This window comes from Styela clava, chromosome 8 (assembly GCF_964204865.1).
Source record: "Styela clava chromosome 8, kaStyClav1.hap1.2, whole genome shotgun sequence".
In the NCBI taxonomy this organism is placed as follows: Eukaryota; Metazoa; Chordata; class Ascidiacea; order Stolidobranchia; family Styelidae; genus Styela; species Styela clava.
In genome coordinates this window covers 4,945,068-4,964,181 of record NC_135257.1, presented here as the reverse complement: position 1 = coordinate 4,964,181, position 19,114 = coordinate 4,945,068, and the positions used below count along the sequence as shown (strand labels likewise).

General features: G+C 35.1%; 1 protein-coding gene across 1 annotated transcript; it reads left to right on the top strand.

Annotated features, from left to right (window-relative positions):
- The first annotated feature begins 3,687 nt into the window (after window positions 1–3,687).
- On the top strand, window positions 3,688–18,794 carry LOC120346032 (uncharacterized). The gene is made up of 7 exons (XM_039415665.2): window positions 3,688–5,315; window positions 5,965–6,046; window positions 6,268–6,463; window positions 10,908–11,088; window positions 11,674–11,841; window positions 13,152–13,308; window positions 17,585–18,794. The coding sequence occupies exons 1-7, from the start codon at window positions 5,039–5,041 to the stop codon at window positions 17,727–17,729; spliced, it is 1,206 nt and encodes a 401-aa protein (XP_039271599.2). The 5' UTR covers window positions 3,688–5,038; the 3' UTR covers window positions 17,730–18,794.
- The last annotated feature ends 320 nt before the right edge of the window (window positions 18,795–19,114 follow it).

Here is a 19,114-nt window from a genome sequence, read left to right as displayed (position 1 = left end):
CATGTGAATAATGCATAATCAAGATTCTAAGCTGATTCGGCTGAAAAACAGTCGTTTAAATCAGCGGTTCCCAACCTTTCTACCGTGGCGGACCGGTAAGATTAGATTAAATGTACTCGCGGACCGGCAAAAAATTGAAATGGCCAGAACAGAAAAGAATAACATATATTTGCGTAATATAATGCAATGTCGGGCACTCAATATGCTTCTAGACGAAAAAGCACACTTAAAAACATTTCTCATGGAGAAAAACTATCAAGTAATGTGCCGACCAAAAATTAAAAATGGGTGAAGCATAAAATAATTTGCGTAATGAAATGCAGTGCTGGGCACTCATTATGCGTAAGAAAGGCACGCATAAAATATCTCACATTAAAAACATGCACAATGAACTCCGGTGAGAATTTTGCTGTTGTTTCGTTTCCAATATGAGATTGCAAACGAGCCTCAAAGAAGTTTTTGCAACACATAGCTCTGCAGCCGCGTGCAGCCGATGGGTATTCGTTATCATCTAAATTTGTGATAAGTAATTCTTTATTAATCTGGACTGTAAATTAGAATTGTCATTTTAATCAAGTCTTTTTTTTCATTGGGTCCATCATCCCTCTGCAGTTGATCGAAGTCTCAAACGAAATGAATTTGCATTACAATGAAAAAGTGGTCGATAACTTGGCAACAGGCTCAAAATCCGACTGTGTCTGAAAAAGATCTCTGCGACCCATGCTTTTTGCGCGTCTTGACCACCAGTGGGGTCACAACAAGTCATATCTTCTGGAATATTATACTGTTCTTGACTGTTTTCTGGTGTAAACAAGGAGATATGCATTACGTTTTATATGGATGGTCATATTAATCAGGTAAATCACGCGTGCCGATTTTTAGGCTTCCTAATTTTGCGAGATTTGATGGAGCGCATTCGCGATGAATCGGAGCCGAAAAAGCGAAAAGTGTGAATGATCGGCGCTAACATGTCACGGAAGACGTCGCAATATGACGGAGGAAGAGAATTGCGTAATAAGCCAATGCAACTTTGTCTACGGTAAAGCGATTGAGACGACATAAAAACAACAAAACCACGAAATTTCTGGCGGACCGCCAAAAAAGCTTCGCGGACCGGAACCGGTCCGCGGACCGGCGGTTGGGAACCACTGGTTTAAATTAATCGCTTATAACCATATGCGTATTCTCAAGCATTCTGTGAATACGTGGTATAAGGCCACCTGAAAATATTCGCCATAAATAGCGTTCTCCAGCCTATAATAGTTTTATTCCAACAACCTGGCGTCTTTGTTATCAGACACGAATAGTTTTGCGAAATTGTGGTGCTCCTGGAGTATGCGCACCAAGATGTCGCATAACCTGAACCCTGACCTGGTACACAACCTGAGTTCAGGTTACTTACGTACCGTACTATACCATGTCATGTTGGTATCCCAGGTAGTATGCACAGCAGATAGAGACACAAGATAGGATCGGATTTACATTTCTATCCCGGCGGAGAATAAAGTCGATAGGACGGCTTAACCATGTGGCGAACCACAGCCTCTTGTCCAATTACCGGTACCATTACATGTCGGGTATGGGATTAGTTAGTTATTTGTTTTCGGAAGCACGGACGTGATGTTGGAGGAAGCCGTAACCGACCAGCGGTTACGAGAACCACCCTACGGCGACGTGGAGACCAGCAATCCTCTCGCACATAACCATCCCTGCATGGGATTCGAACCTGCGAACCCACGCAGAGTAATCAGAGGTGCGGTGGCGAGCGTATTCCTAACGCTTTGCACGATGAGCCACACCGCCGCGGCTAGATCCGGGAGCCTGGATGGAATTTTTCGGTCCCTAACACAGACCCGCACGAAACGATGTTCGATCGTAGTCGGTATGCGGTATGTTAGTCGTTGATCGTAGTAGTATATATTTACGGTTCAATCACTGGATAGGATAAGATAAAATCAACATATTTACTGTCAAATGATTTCTTTATCAGCTTATGTTAATAATAGTGTCGACTTTATTATTCCTGGCAATAAATCCTTCTCTCTCTGTTCCCGGCAAAGTACATCCTGGGTTTGCGACTGAGCACAGATTTATATCAAAATAAATATCTTAATTATATAGTGTCAATCGCCCGTAAATTTACTTGAAAGTTTGGTCCCGAGTGCTTTGAGTAAATTCGCTTGAAAAAATATCACTTCCCATCCGAAATACCGGATCGTTTGGTCGCAATCAACGACTAACGTCGCAATGGACCTTTCCCCGAGCATCGACTTCTTTGTTTACTTCGTGACTTCGTGACATTGACCAAGCAGCAAGATGCAAAAAGTGACGTAACAATGCCCCCTTTTCGCATTTGCTCAGACACTTTTCTCACTCAGACAGATTTTCAAGCGTGGTTGTAAACATTACCTCGTTTTCGCGATTTTGAACTCGTTGAAATTCGTTAGTTTTCAGTTGTGTTTGGGAAACTTGAATAAAAATTAGATAATTCAATGATCACTCTGTCCTCCTAGGAGTTTTAATTTAATTGCAGTAATAAAAATAGCTGTAAAAATAGCTGTGATAGACTAGCCTGAAATTCTTTACCGGTACTTTTAAAAAACAGATTGTTGTATGCGATGAATCATAATGATGGTTTGAAACACCCACCCCATTTTACAGGCGCGAACTCGCAAAAGCACTCTTAAAATAGCCCTGGAAATTTTGCAATAGTGAAGTATAAGGAGAATTTTTCGGGGGTCAAAGGTCGGGGGAAGGTCCATAAACCAACGACTAACATACCACAATAAACGTAACCCATATATTTACATCCGCTAGATGTGCAATGCAAAAAAAATTGTTATTTTTTGATTGTGACTCCCCATTGCCCCATGCTTTCTGCTTTATTATTTTCGTTGAAACGTCAAGGTACCCCGGCACCGGAGCAAAATAAGTACCGGTATCTTAGTAGTAGCCGATAGCAGTACGGTACTTCAACAAAATTTCAGTAAGCCGTCGTGGCTTATCACCCACAGACCCACGAAAATAACTAGGCCTGTAGGCTGGAAACAAGAGCCAAGTAACCTTAACTTCTGAACTCGGGAATCCGGTACCGGTGCCATTTAAATTGCACAATTTACAATCGTTTTGTTCAGTTACCTTACGGTATCCAGTTATATGTGTTATTCAATCTTCAGCCCTCCTGCAACAAATGATTAGGTACGGTATCATTCTGTTTTGTATTTAGGCTACAGGTATGCGATCTTGCCTGATTTGATAGAAGTTTAGTCAACTTAGTCTTTTTCATTGTGAAAATATTACAGTATTATTGTATTAGGCTACTCTTAACATCTTAAATGCTTTGATCTTCCAAATAACTATGGCTTTCTATTCATGTACGGTACCGTATTCAGTTATTACCGGTACTGTATTATGTTCTCATATTAAATAATATTGAATACCGGTATATATCGATTAGCTAAATATCTTGATATCATGGCCTCATCGTTATTAAAAGAAGTTCTTCCTAAGCAAGGACAACTATATCAAGAAGATTCTCCAGCTGTGGTTTTATGTAAACCAAAAATTATGCCTCTCAAATCAGTGAGTTTGGAAAAAATGGAAAAGATGCAAAAAGAAGCGCAAGAAATGATGAAAGCGCAAGAGGAAGCTGACTTGTCTGAATCACAGGCAGAAAGTTGATTAGCCGATTCATGCATTACAGCATTATACCCTTCAGAAAGACTAAATGCTACCGAGATAAAACAGATATCGTATCGTATGACTGATGATAATTTAATGGTTTTCTCTATTCCATTTCAAGTAACAGTAAGATAGGATACTGAGATATGATCAATATTCGATTTATATGATTTATAATTCGGGTCAAATTGAAATATGGCTATTCATATAAATGATTTTTTGTATGGATTCAATATGGACAAGTTGATTATTGAACTAGTGCAATTTGAAATTAATTTTCAGTATGCTTTGAAAATTGTTATACAGTACAGCACACTATCCAAATTCCAAGAATTTCCCTCCATTTGGCTCAATAAAACAAACACTCTATGTGTCTCACAAACGAGGGGTGTCTGGGACCACGTCAGATGCTTCATATCGCCTCATGCTTGTCTCAATAATAATCTAAATTAATCGCAGCCGTCACATGGCCAAAATTGCCGTTTTTTGCTAATAACTCTCGAATGCTATGGTAAAGAAAATTTTTCTTAGGCAAATCAGATATTTTTTCCCAGGGAATTCAATGATGACGTTACTAGATTGCGCTTTTTTGTAGTATTTTGCACAACTTCATTATACTGTATTATTACCGATATTAAGGGACAACAATGTCTAGACGTCTCCCAAAGGAGGGGTGTCTGATCATCTGTAAAATGGGTTTTTCTGAAACGGGACAATGTCACCTGATTGGTATAGTGTGCCATACTGTTATAGGGCGGTTTAACTACTTCAGTACTTTGTGATCATTATGAATTTGAGGTCACTAACTTTATCAAACTGATCACTTTTGAAAAAAGTGATATAAATTTGATGAAGGATTCAAATATTTGCTACACACCAGCTCATTTAAAAACCACGGGAGTTACGAATAAAAAAGTAAAAAAAATCCTAATTGCCAGTGTAGAACTTTCATTTAAAAAGTTGTCAAATGTCGAGGAAATAAAAAGAATATTGAGCTGAAATTTGGCAAGCAATAGAGTGTTGTATGTTTAAAATCATCTGCAGTTTCATCTCTTAGGCTTTGAAGAAAATGGTGTTTGGAGTTAGCATTTTGTAATCATTAGATATTTCCATCGACAAATTTCACTCTAAATTTGAAAAATGCATGATTCCACTGTGTCTGGTAGCATTATTGTGACAGATTTTATAGGACTGAAAATAAAGTTGATAGTAAATTGGTTAAACCACACTCGATGATGGATTTTCTTATTACTGTATTACTAGATGATATATGATGTACAAGCATAGTCAATAAATGTAAAATGTGTCTAATGATATTTTTTTTGTTTATTTTTTTAATTACATCGTTTTATAACGTATGTTTTATAAGTCTGTAATGGCTGCTGCTGTTTATGGTAAACAAGGGTCATCACCCATACGTCCCAATTCAAGTCAGAGCCGCAAACGTAGTCCTTACAGAACCAGGTCACATTCTTCAGAAGTGGATGAGACTTTATTTGGTAGACCTGCTAGATACCATGATCAGAAAGACACTCCTAGAATCAATCCTGAAGATGTAACATGGGATCCTCCGTGGATTACAAGCCCAAAAAAAACAGGTGTTCCCCTTCTTTGGAGTCCATTTGATTCAAAAGGTTAGTGTGCTCAGAACAATGGACTAGTAACACTAAAATATGAGGTATTAAACTAAAAGCTATTCTGAAATGATATTCAATTTGTACTGCTCAATGCCACCAAAATTTGTGTAGCCTATTCAACTTTTTTTCCAGTTTTTATATTTGTTGAGGGAAATTCTGAGGCATAAATTATTTGAGATCGTTCATACTATTGTTTTCTTTTGCCATTCAATTTATTATTTCAGGAATGAAAAACAGCAGAGTGTATTTTCAATTCAGAAGTTTGGTTGGGTCATGATCATTTATGGATTTTTCATTTTAAATAATTTTATCGTATTGTATCCATTGTACCTCTTCTGTTTATCTGGTTTGGGGATGTGACGCATTGTGCTAAGCGTTAGGAATACACTCATTACCACACATCTGATTACTCTGCGTGTGTTCGCAAGTTCGAATCCCATGTGTGAGAGGATTGCTGGACTCCTCGTCGCCGTAAGGGTGGCTCACATAACAGCTGGTCGGTTACGGCTTCCTCCACCATCTAGTCCACGCTTGCCAAATCAAATAAATGGTTAACTAATCCCATACCCAACCCTCTCCCCCGGGATGGATATGTAAATGCTGTTCTATCTCTTTGCTGACTATAAACTACTGTTAATTTATTCAGATGCAGAAGACATGAATTCAACAAGAAAAAGTGTAAAAACTACGACACCTAGGACTCTCAAATCTGCAAAACAAAAGTACAGGTCCGTCAATCAGTTCATATACTTGTGTTGTATTATCAGTATATATATATTAACTAAGATAAATGCCCTAATAATTTTCATGGAAATTTGCCCAAACCTTGCTCATAATTAATAATAATGAATAGCCTATCGAAATGGATTATTTAACGGGCTACTACGCTATCAAGATCAACTGTCATTTTTTATATAATTGCATGATACATTCTTGTTATGCATTTTAGAGTGCGGAAATTGGTTCCTTCATATGTTGATGAAACTTTATTCGCCACTCCTCGGAAAACATCAGATTTACGGGCTCCTTGGGCAACTGATGATATGTCTCCGGATGCTTCTGCACCTGCCCAGATTATCTGCCCACCCTCAGTTGATGCGGCAAATCCGCTGATGCCAATTCAAGTTTCACGAGTAGAAAGCAAGGTAAACTTTGCAATATATATGCCAGTAGCAGTATCCAGGATAAAAATATATCTAATATTGGTGTTGTTTTTATTGCTTTGCTTCATTTTGGCATATAGCTAGCATGTCAACGATACCTCTAAGTTTCTTTCTGCAAAATTCATCCCCCTGATAAGTTGTTTCAGAAAATGCTCGTCTAAGTAGGGTTGACATTCGAATAATTTGCTTCTGCACAGTCTTCTGCATCAGTCTTACAAGACTGACAATGCTAAATGAACAGCATGGTTATAATTACGGTAGTCTTTCACTATGGGTCATTATTATGCAGTGCTGTCAAATATATTTTGATTCGAATAAACCATTTAATGGCATAGACCTTAAATTATCTCTTCTAAAAGGAAATATTTTGTTTATATATTAGTAAGGCTTAATAGAATATATTATTATGAAATTTGAATACAATGATGCATAAACGAGAATATCGGTCAGAGACTGAAGACTTATGATCGAAAGTTAGGGGATTCCCCAAAACAGCGCTCTTACTCCATAGTGACACCTTATGTCGTATACTCAACATACTTACCGATTAAAATCTATAAGTAATAATTGATTAATTGATTAAGAATTGATTTTACTTGGGTCTATTTCTACTGTATAGGAATTCAAACAATCCTGATACAAAATATAAAACGAGTTTCATACACATATTTTCATGTTTAATAATAATGGCAATTTTAAAAGATGTAGGAAATTATCAAATTAAATTTGACAAACACTAGCATCACCATTTACCATAAAGTTTCATTTTATCAACGTTGAAAAGTGTGCTAGATGTCAAGTCTTGTTTAGTGTGGGAATATGGATTAAAGTTTGGATTGAAAAGCTTTATATATATATATATATCACTCTGTTTTGAGTTCAAATTGTCAAAATTATCTGTTTCCCGTATTTCTTTTGAAAAATCTGCTAATACTACTTCTCTTAATATTGTACAAAAATGTTGAGTAATGTGATCATTTAAATTTTGATCTTCCTAGTTGCTAAAACCTTATGTGAATAGTGAAAGTGATTTTATCAACATTAAATGTACTGAAACAACAACATTTTGAAATCGCATGAAAGGAAATACAGCTTTATGAGACAATTAAAGCTCTTTAATTCTGACAAATCAGATTTAAAAATTTGTACTTCTCTGTTATTAAAGACATTGAATATACAATATATATTAACATAAACAATATACAATATAAATATTATAATACATTATATCATAATATATATCAACAATATATTCAACCCTCTCAGACATTCGCAAACATATTAGCTGAAGTAGATTAAAATCTATTTATAGCTGCATTTCTGTTGTGAAGGTTGGGTGGTTATTTTGAGGTGCCGAGTAAGGAATAATCAGACAAACAACAATAGTGCATTTGTTTATACTATTCGAACACAATGATATGACGAGGATGGAGGTTGTATCAATATTGTATTACCTGTATTCAATACACATTTCGAATATTGCTCTTTTCACAATTGGTAGAGGCGGTGACAGTACTATTCCAGTCGTTTTAGATTTATAAAAGAAAAATCTGCTGTTATGTCCTTCTCACAATTTGTAATTGCTTGCTAAGGCATATGAAATCTGTAATTGTGAATGAGTTACTGGTGAGTTTGATTTTTCTACAGTTAGATATTTCCAGTTAAAGCAAGAATTATGAGGAATGGCTTATGCGGTGACAATTGCTGCTACTTTCAGATAATTTTAGATACACTACTAGAGTAGACTCTATGTTTATTTATCATGTGAAATATAAAATACTTAGTAAAGAACTCTGGAATGAAATTTGAATGAAACAAAATTAGCATAATTACTATTAGCGGTGAACAGGGATGGCCAAAACCGAATAGTTCACTATTTCGAATACATTCAAAATTATTTTTTTCGAATATGAAATTTCGAATACTTCGAAAATAAAATCCATTAATTGAAGCTTATCTAAATGTATGTAGGAATTTCCATACAATAAGCAATGGAATACTTGCTATCTACAAGTTACAACCTAGCTATATTACCAGGCATTTCATATTTGCAGATTATTGCAGTATATATTTTATATACCATGAGTCATGTTAATAGAATTAAATTAATACGGCAATAGTGGTATCGATGATGGATTTGAATATTTGCGCAACACAAAATCATCCTAGTAAAACGCCCATATTTTTAAATACCCACCATTATCCAAATTATTTTCCAGAAAGCGGGACAAAGTATGAGTTATTTTTCCGACTTGTGACAATTTTTTCGTGAGTACAAAAATACGAATCAAAAATTAATTATATTCGGGAACTTTACCACACATTTTAAGTCCGAAGATCGCCGTTGTATGTTTGAGTAAAATTACTTTTATTATTTTATAAATATTAAAATAGGAATCAAAACTATTTATAATCGGGTAGTTTACAACACATTCTAAGTCCTCAGATCGCCGTTGTATTTTGTAAATACGAAAATAGGAATCAAAAATTAATATTAATCGCGAGTTTGCTACACAATTTATTTCCACAGATTGCCGTGATATTGTGCCGAATATAATTAGTTTTTGATTCTCATGTTCGTACTCACGAAAAATTGTCACAAGTCGGAAAAAGAATTTATAATTTATCCCGTTCTTGGGAACTAATTTGGATAATGGTTGCCATTGGTTTGTATTTAAAAGTATGGACTTTTTACTAGGATGATTTTGTGCTGCGCAAAATATTCGAATCCATACCACTATTTAAAATGCCTTATCGTGTTAATTTATTTCTATTATCATAACTCAAATATTGGTAAATCGGGCAGTTTACCACAAATTTTAAGGACACAGATCGCCGTTGCATTTTAGAATTATAATAGTTTAATTATTTTGTAAATACGAATCCGAAATTATAGTTGGGCAGTTTACCACGTATTTCATGTCCACAAATACCCGTAGTATTTGGTATTAATACTTTCATTATTTTATCAATATAAAAATAGGAATCAATATTTAATAAAATCGGTCAGTTTACCACACATTTATGTCCACAGTTTGTCGATACAACCATGAATTACGTTGAACAGATTTAAATTAATACGGCATGACATTTTAAATGCTGGTACCAGTCATGGATTGGATTATTTTGCGCAACAAAAAATCATCCTGGTAAATGATCGATACTTTTAAGTATCGTTATCAGAATTATTTGCCAGAAATTATTTTCTAATAAATCGACTTGTTTTTCCAACTTGTGACAATTTATTGGATATCGTAACAATGACTGCTATAAATACCGTATTTCCCGGCTAATAAGTCCACATGGCAAATTGGACGATGTCTATTTTTAGCACTCCAAAAAGGGTTTTTTCCATAAAGGCCTCCAAAAAGACGGGTAGAAAAATTGTGTCCCTGTTGTTCAGTTATGCTGATATGCGCTAATAATTTTAAATGTTTAGAACCAGATCATGTTAGTTTGGTAATATCATACTCACAGAATTAACTATTTTCAACAATTGAGCGTAAATTTAAGTTGTAAAGCGGCAATCATTTTGGACAACCTATTACCAGAATGTTGAAATAATTTTGGAATGTGATAAGTAATACACTGTACGTCCACGGGTTATTTCACAGCTGTTTTTCTGTCGTGTTCTGCTGAATCGGCAAAATGAAAGGGTCACAAATCACTTTATCTCCGTGGCCTAGAAAAGCGACTTATTAGCCGGGAAATACAGTAAATGTCAATTTTTCGACGTAATGGAAATGAATTTGTAAATTAGAAGCCTTGTAGACGAATGTCGGCAATGTCCATCCACGCAAACGTGCAAATGTGTCGCAACACTATGCGACGTACGGTCGCACAGAATATATACAATCAAAGTGCCGATTCTAATTCATCGTCATTACAATACGCGAGACAGCGTAAAAATCCGTTTGAAGATTCCCGTAAAACGAAACACCACGTTTACGGCGAAAAGTGGCTACTATTCGGAATTATTCGAAAATCAGCCGAAAAGGTATTCGAATACTTTGATATTCGAATACATTCGAATATTCGATTCGTTTTGGACAACCCTGGCGGTGAAATTATTTTTTTTTAATTCTTGTCAACTAATCTGATAGATCAATGTGTCAATCTATTCCTTCATTACTACAATATTTAAAAATACTCTTTTATTCTGTTCTGCCACTACTAAATATCTGTATTTCATCCACTGAAAATACAATTATCGTAACTCCCGTAGTGAGTGTACCAGGTTAGGGTTAGGCCATACTTTTATTCCGATTTTCCTTATTTTAGTTCTATTACGATTTCGGGGACTGTCTGTGTTAGCCAAGTGAATATACCCCCTGCCCATGGGTTTCAGTTTCTTTACACAACTTGATGTAACTCTATATAGGTACACACACTTCAGGAGCACCCAATTATCTTCACTTTTTTACAGACTGCAGTTGGTGAAAATACAATGCATTACACTCCGGTAATTAAGGCAAGACCCGGTTCTGCTATCAACACTCCACAGAGTCGAATAAAACCAGATGTTAGGAGGAAGAAAAGTAATTCTCAAACTGAACCACAAAAACTTGATTTTTGCTTGGAAAATGGATTAAAGAAACATGCAGAAGGTTAGGATTTGTTGGTAAATTTTTGCTCTCGTCTATTCTATGCCATTCTATTCTTGCTTATACCTCAGATGACAATTTTCATTAACAATTAGTTAAATGAAATGACTGAAAATTTTTGGAATCAAGAATATTTTCTACACTAAACATTTTTAAATAGTAATTCTGTTCTTGGAAACCCAAGTATTAGAAATCTTTTATGTTAACTTATAATAATAAAGAAATTAAGACTGTATGATGTAGATATATATGTGACTGAGATATACTGTTAATTGAATGTAAAGAGACATGTGTATTTCAAACAAAAAATGTAAATTTAACATCATTGGGTTCAGTGACAATATAAAAGTGTAAAGGAAAAGAACACTAATAATTTAGCTGGACAGTTTGTCGAAATGTAACAATCTAATGAAAGTAGACGGAAACATTTTAAGATCAAATTCTAGTTAAGTCGGTTGTGGGTTCAATTCAACTAAGTTGTATATAGAATGGACATTGTCCATCGTCATACAATAATTTAATTATTACCTTGCATCATCAGTTTTGACAAAGGGTCTATGTACCAGTTATTTTATATTTTATTGGCAGATGAGGATCCGAATGAAATCGTCCAGAGGGCTTTGAAACTTGCTGGAATAAATCGTAATATTGAAAGCCCAAGATATCGGTCAAATTCCTTAGATGGTCTGTCAAGTAGAGCTTCAACACCAGGAAGATATTTTTGGAGAAGACCTGCTTCATCAGCTTCATCTACAGGTATTTTATCTGAGTTAGTTCACTCTAGGTAGCTCTATTTGATGTTCTACTTCACATAAAAACCAAAATGGGCTGTGGTCACATACAAATGTTATTCCACCACCTTCAAATGATTTAAATTAGATTTTGCAGCAAATTTTCAATAAATGTTTAATTTTACTTGATAGTCTCCTATAACAACAGAAGTTTAAATATCTTAGGCCCTTATCCATGATACAATTATTATATTTTCCCCTTGGAGCAATATGGATTAGAATAATGGCGTTAATGAAAAATGATCAATCACCAATTCAGCTTTTGAATTATAGCCAAACATAATCAAATTGTTGATGTGACCAGGGTAGTTTATAGGACCAAATCACTTAAATTAACCAGGGTATGGACCAGACTTCTAAATGCTCGTCAATGATGATTCAAGCGATAGAGAAGTGGCACCCCTTTTGACCCTACCCTTATTCTTCAACCCATTTCAAAAAATCATACTTTTTTACCCGTGCCATTAATGATCTCTTACACTTGATCTGAGGCTGCATTGAGAATATTTAAAACGAAGATGATTAGGTTATGCTAGTTTGCTGATGTGCTAGAACACTGCTTTCCAATATTCTTTATTAAGCAATTTTAGGGGTCCGTGAAAATTATACATTTGTGTTACATTGCAAATTCAGAGAATGTGGTTACTGGTAATATTCATACTTTTATTGTGATGTAACAATTCATCAATCAACTGCAAAACAGAGAAGACAGGCAGAAGCTTTCTCAAACTGCATCAATAGCTAACTATGACCTACTTGCATAGGCGATATTTTTGTTTCGTTAAATTTACCATGCAGTATGGGCCATGGCTAAATCAAAAAAGTACTCTGAAAGTTATCTTGGTGTGGGGCTTATTTCAGTGGCCATGCATGGCACAGTGTGTCAAATTTCTTTATCAAACTACAATATGTTTTTATGTTATACCAGCGGTTACCAAACTTTTCCTTCGTGCGGCGCCAAATTATCGGGAAAAAAACTCACTGCGCACTTACAAAATTGCTGGAATTTGCAATAATTGCTGCCTTTAAAAAAAACTAAATTTTGTGATCGTTAATGTGTACTTGCTTTTAAAGTTTGTAAACATGTAGGCCTGAAGAATAAAGGCAATATCAACTCTTCTTCCTCATTTTCCTTTGAAATACTGTTACAAAAAAATCCCCAATGTTCGCTAAAAAACTCAGCTCAGCAGATAAATAAACTGAAATTGCAGCAAAGAGTGACTACCTCTATTGTTACATAAAAGTTGGGCAGGGCATCACTGTTTTTGTTTGCAGCGGATATTTCAACCAACATGAGAGACAGAACCTCCAGCAGATCAATGAACAAGAAACAATCTAAGACTGAGCTTGAAATAGATGATTTGTTTTCTGCAACAGGGAAGCATATGCCACTGTCGGCAAGAAATTCCCCAAGAAGACCTAACTCAGCAAGGTACAAATCTCTTTGTCTATTTAATAGGTATGCAAGAATATTTTTCAAATTTGAAAAATATGGTACATGGTACAAATTAATTTACCTATATTGTGTACCGGAACCTCCCAATAAATAAAGCAGGCCTAATAAATATAACCCTTGGGCCATGGTCTGGTTAGTGATGAAGTCTTTGGGTTGTCCAAAATTTAGTGTTTAACCTTCACACTAACTTGTGTTCTGTTTTTGTCTTAAAGGTGAATGTTGAGTAATATTTAATTAATATGCTGTTGTGACTATAAATTTCACTGCATTTGATTGCCACTAGCAGTGTTCACTATTAGCGCACTTTTTTGCGAAAACTGCGAAGCACTTTCGCAACTTTTTTTAGGGACTGCGAAATAGCACTTTTTTCCGATTTTGAAGAAAAATAGCACTTTTTTCCGATTTTGAATGGAATAATAATTCAAAGATAACAAATATTTTCGAGTATTAAGTTGACAAAAAGGTAACATACTAAACGATATTTACCGGAATTCTAACCTATGAGATGCAGACACATAGGAGATTGCATTAACTGCAAAATTCTTGTTTATAATATGATTATTATACAAGCACACAGATTCCGCTTCTCCCGCAAAAACGCTCCCGCGTCTTTGAAACCAGATGTTGGAATACTACACAGTGCGTTTCTTTGAAGAGAGTGGTCATGTGACTATCAATGATATCGATGAATTCAAAATGACTATAAAAGTGTTAGTAAAGTGTTATATAGTCACTTTGGATGAATTGTGACCAAAGTGCACGATTTTCAAATCAGACGAAACTTTTAGCAGCATGTCACAGATTTGCAAAATCACCAAATTCACAAAATACTATTAAGTGCCATTTTATTGTAATCACAATGTTGAAAGCAGGTGGCATTTTCCGGAATTTTGCGATATTTACACAACTATTTCTCATTGATATGCGAGTACGGGTGGGCAAAATTCAATATTTTTTTGAATCGTATATTTTTAACGAGTACCTAATAACAAATATTTTTGGAACGTTGGCGGAAACATTAAAAAATCGGCAACAAAGCTTTTTTACTGGTTAATTCCATTGTAATCGCTAATTGTTCTTGTCACGATCGTTTTTGCGGCGATATCCAGGTTTTGGTGATCTATATTCCCGCCCTCTTTTTTTTACAAATATGAATTCTTGCGGGTCGGCGGACATCGAAGTTTTATATTTCGGGTTTACCCGTTGGTTCACATCGGCAACAGCTGTTGAAGACATTGAAGACTCAAATTAACATTTGCATCGGCTTTAATATTATCTATCAAGATTTGTAAATTTACCGTCCCAATTTTATGCGAATGGTAATATTATTGTCGATACCGTGATGCAGATATTTATTAAGACGATAATTAACTTTCTCATGTTTTTCTATGGTGATAAACTTCGCAAATCTGAAATTGTGCCAATCCTGAATGTTGGTTTAAAATAGTGATTGAATAATTCGGCAATAAAGGCATTTCTGCTTACTGGCGATTTTCCGATTGCTCGATTGCAACAATCTTAAATTTTTGGAATGCCCAAAACCTGCTCCATTTTAAATTAAATGAGAGTTCTCCCCGAAAATGATGTGAACCAGAGTTAGTTAGACGATAGATAAAACATTAGATTAATACTTTTCATGACGACCCGTTTTCGAAAAAATGCGATTTGATACATTTGAAATGAAACATTATTTACGGTTAATTCAGATCATATTTTACTTTTCATGACACCCGGTATCCGAAAATACAAAGTTGTATCGCGAAAAATGTGTTTTGTTACATTTAAAATAAAACATTTTTGCGATTAATTTAGATCATATTTTACTTTTCACGACACCCGTTTCCAAAAATACAAGGTTATATCGTGAAAATGTGTTTTGTTACATTTAAAATAAAACATTTTTGCGATTAATTCAGATCAAATTTTACCTTTCACGGCAACCCGTTTCCGAAAATACAAAGTTATATCACAAAAAAATGCGTTTTGTTACATTTATTTTGCATTCCCAATAAAATACATATTTTCCCTAATTAAAGTCGTCGATGAATCTGTTTCTGTCGTTCAAGCTCTACACACGTTTGGACGAGTGTGGGGCGGTTTTTTGGTCAACGATAAATTTAAAAGTTGCCACACATTATTTGTATAACGATAATAACTGAAAATTGAGATTTTGCGATAGAAGTGAATTTGTCTCAATATGGTATTTTACGATTTTTGCCCACAAAAAATAAACACGCTGACATGCTTGGTTATAATTGATATTCGTTCAATTTATTTTACACTATTAATAAACGCGCCACACCAAGTGCGGCCATATAAATTGCAGTTGCATCGGTATGGACTGCATGTTTTTGGCGCTCTCACATTAATAATAATTTTCAACAAAACAATACCCCGACGGTTATTATAGCTGAATTCGTTACCGAGTAATTCACAATTTTATTTACGGAATTTGCAATTTCAAGACCTCACTTGAAGATTTTGATGATGTCATGCCCTAATTATTACTGCTTAAATGCCTCAAAATACAACAAATGTAATCATTTTCGACGATAACAGCCGCAACAATTCGTAAACGAGCCGTTATGATGATTGATTTAACCTCTCTCTTGTTTACAATTTTAACATCCCGCCGGCCATGTATGGTCGAATAAAATGTTCACATATTCGAAACATGACTTGGCCAAGGATGGAAGGGATCACTAAAGAGCTAATAGAAAGTACATACGCGAGGGTATGATATTAATATCGAGAATATTTGTGAGCATATCACAGGACGGAAATATTTTGCACCCGGCTGTTTGTTGGCAGAACAACGATACGCTAAAGTTAATTGATCGAATACAGGGAAGTATTTATTTATCATCTCACTTGCGAACATCGAGGTTTTGACGGAATTGTACGATCATGTTGTCTTTCTTAAATAATAACTTTTTCAATAAATGTCGAGTTTTCATTTATTTTAAATTCGAAATTGTCCGAAATAAGTACAACAATAATAATAATAGTACTTACCAGGGAAGTTTAATACACACGATGGTCGTAACTCCCGTTTTTTTAATTTGATTGTTTTACATTCTGCTTAAAAAACAACGTCGTTTTGCAGTCATCCAACGTAACTCTCGCGACCAAATCTTTTTTGTTTTGTATTGCATCGTATTGGCGCAATTTATTGCCGACTGAATTTTAATTGTGTTTTAGGATAAGTTATTTTCTGTTTGTTGGTTTCTAAAATTTACAAACTTGGGTAGCAATTACTATTAATGTGAGATTTGTGCATATGAACGATTGAATATCGTACATGGCATTACTAAACATTTTGCCAATATATGATGTTTTCTGCCCGAGTTAAACTAACTTGCACGCAAACCAAGGCACGTGGACATTTAAAAATTACTTGTCTTTGGGTAAGCTCTGAAATAGTATAATATAAATGTAAATGAGAAATTAGGTCACGCTAGCTCACTAAACGGGGAGGATTTTCAAAGTGATCTTGTGTAATATTTCGGAGAAAAAAGTTTGAAAGGAAAGTAGGTCAACCTATCTCCTAAAACAGGGGAGTATCCTGCGTAATATTACATAGGATAACCTATCTTTTAAAACAGCGGGTGGCGACTTTCAAAGTGGTTTAAAATCACAAATTAATAATTATCAGATTAGGTTTAGGGATAAATCGAAAAGTTGAATTTCCAGCGCACCTAACCCTAATTAGTTGATTACTATTTATACGTTTTTTTTTTTTTGGGGGGGGGGGGGGGGGATTATTTTGCACAGGATTTGTACAAATGATCCACCCTGTAATAATATGGTTTCCAGCCTGCATGTATCAATCGTTGTCTGTTGGATGGAAGGAGTAACACAAAAGCCTTTGCAGTAAGTAAGCAACTGACACGTGATACATTGCATGAAAGTTTTGTCTGCGGCAGGTGTTAGGTAAGCAGATGTCCTCTCGTTGCCGATGAATTCGCTTGTTTTAATTAAACATGAATTCACTTAAAGGGAACTCGATTAAGGAAAGGCTCGTTAATTCATCGCTTTTTCGAGTATCTATGCCGTTTTAAATGGGTTATATGAAAGGCTAGTGCACCTAACTTGTTAAAATTGGCAAAAGCACTTTCGCACTTTTTTTTTCGACTGCGAAGCACTTTCGCACTCATAATTCCCTTAGAGTTAACACTGGCCACTAGGTTCATCCTCAATACAAATTAGTTTCTTTTTTATATGTTAATTATTGTATTATTTGAAAATACAGAACAGAAAATTCCCAAGGAAGTGTACCTGGACTCGACCTTTCTCGTCCACCAAGGCTGTATAAGTCTGAGAGACCTCTGAGGAGTGCCAGATCAGCTGCAAGCATGTCTTCTACTTTGTCAAACAGGCCTTCATGGCGACCTTAAATATCATGGTGACCAATATTGCTTGTGTGAGCATGGATTTTATGGGGAAAATGAAGTCTGTAGTAATAGGCCTATTCCTAGGAGCTATAAATTTTGGAAATTACTGTGATTCTTTGATTATATTCAATAATCTGTGTAGCAAAATTTTTGTGCATCTGGCATTAAGTTTAAAATGAGAACCATTGGTCTCATTTTATTTTTGTACTGTTACAATTCCAATTCAACTCCACTGTTTTAAGAGCAATCATGTAGAAGATTTAATTGGAGAAGCTATTCTCGGAAGATTGTATAAATTAAGGTGACATGAGCTCAAGAAAGTGACTCAAAAAAGCAGAGCGAACATATGTAAAATGAATTTATATACTGTTGACTGTTCATTCTCTGTTTCATAACTGTTATGACAGATGGAGATAGATATGTCTTGAGAACATTGAGATCGATTGCTGTGACATCTTTTTTATTTTTGTATACTGCAGTTTTTACCATGTTTATAAGACACAGATGTGTCAACCATATTTTTTTAGATAACTAAATTTAATGATACCTTTATATAATATCTATTTAAAAGTAGTTTTAGATGACATTCATATAATATCATTTTATAGGAGATTTTCATACTGGTTTTAAAGTTTTTATAATCTATTGCAACGGTTTCCAACTGGGGGCACGTGGCCACCAATGACACCACAGAGCAGATGGGAGCCCAACATGCTAGACGCAAAACAGATTTTACCCTTCCTTTTACAAGAAAACTTCGTTCATTACTTTATTAGGTTATTGTGTCTTCCTCTTGTTGAGCATGTAGTGTTTGAACATAATGGGATTTGGAATCTAAAAGCCTCCGAAGAGGGGGGGGGGGCATGCTTTAAAAGGTTGGGAACTGATCTATTAGATGGGCCAGTCTAAGGTTTTTGACAATGAGTGTTTGTATTTCTTATATGACATTTACCACTGTGCAAAATTTTGAATATTCTCCGATTTTGCATTTTAAAATTTTGGGTATAACTTAATATTTAATTCTGAGGTGTTTTTTATTTTATCTGAAATAGATTTTATATTTTCAAATTTGTATTTCATTATCATACTTTGGATGAGCGTATTAACTCGTCAAAACATGAAGTGCAGCGTCCTTTGGTGGAATATCTGATATATTCAGTTCAAAAGGGAATTTCACAGTAAGCAATATATTTTAGGAGGAAGGTTAGGAAAGTCTGTATTTTTGTCTTTTCTGCAATTAGAGGTTTATCTGAACTCTGTTTCACATGGATATGTCACCCAAGCAGTGTGTTCTTCATTGTGCAAAGTCTTATTTGTGGTCCTGGAAGCATTCCTCTAGTCTAGTTGAGTACACCCTCGATATTCTACTCCTTATCAGTTATCACTAA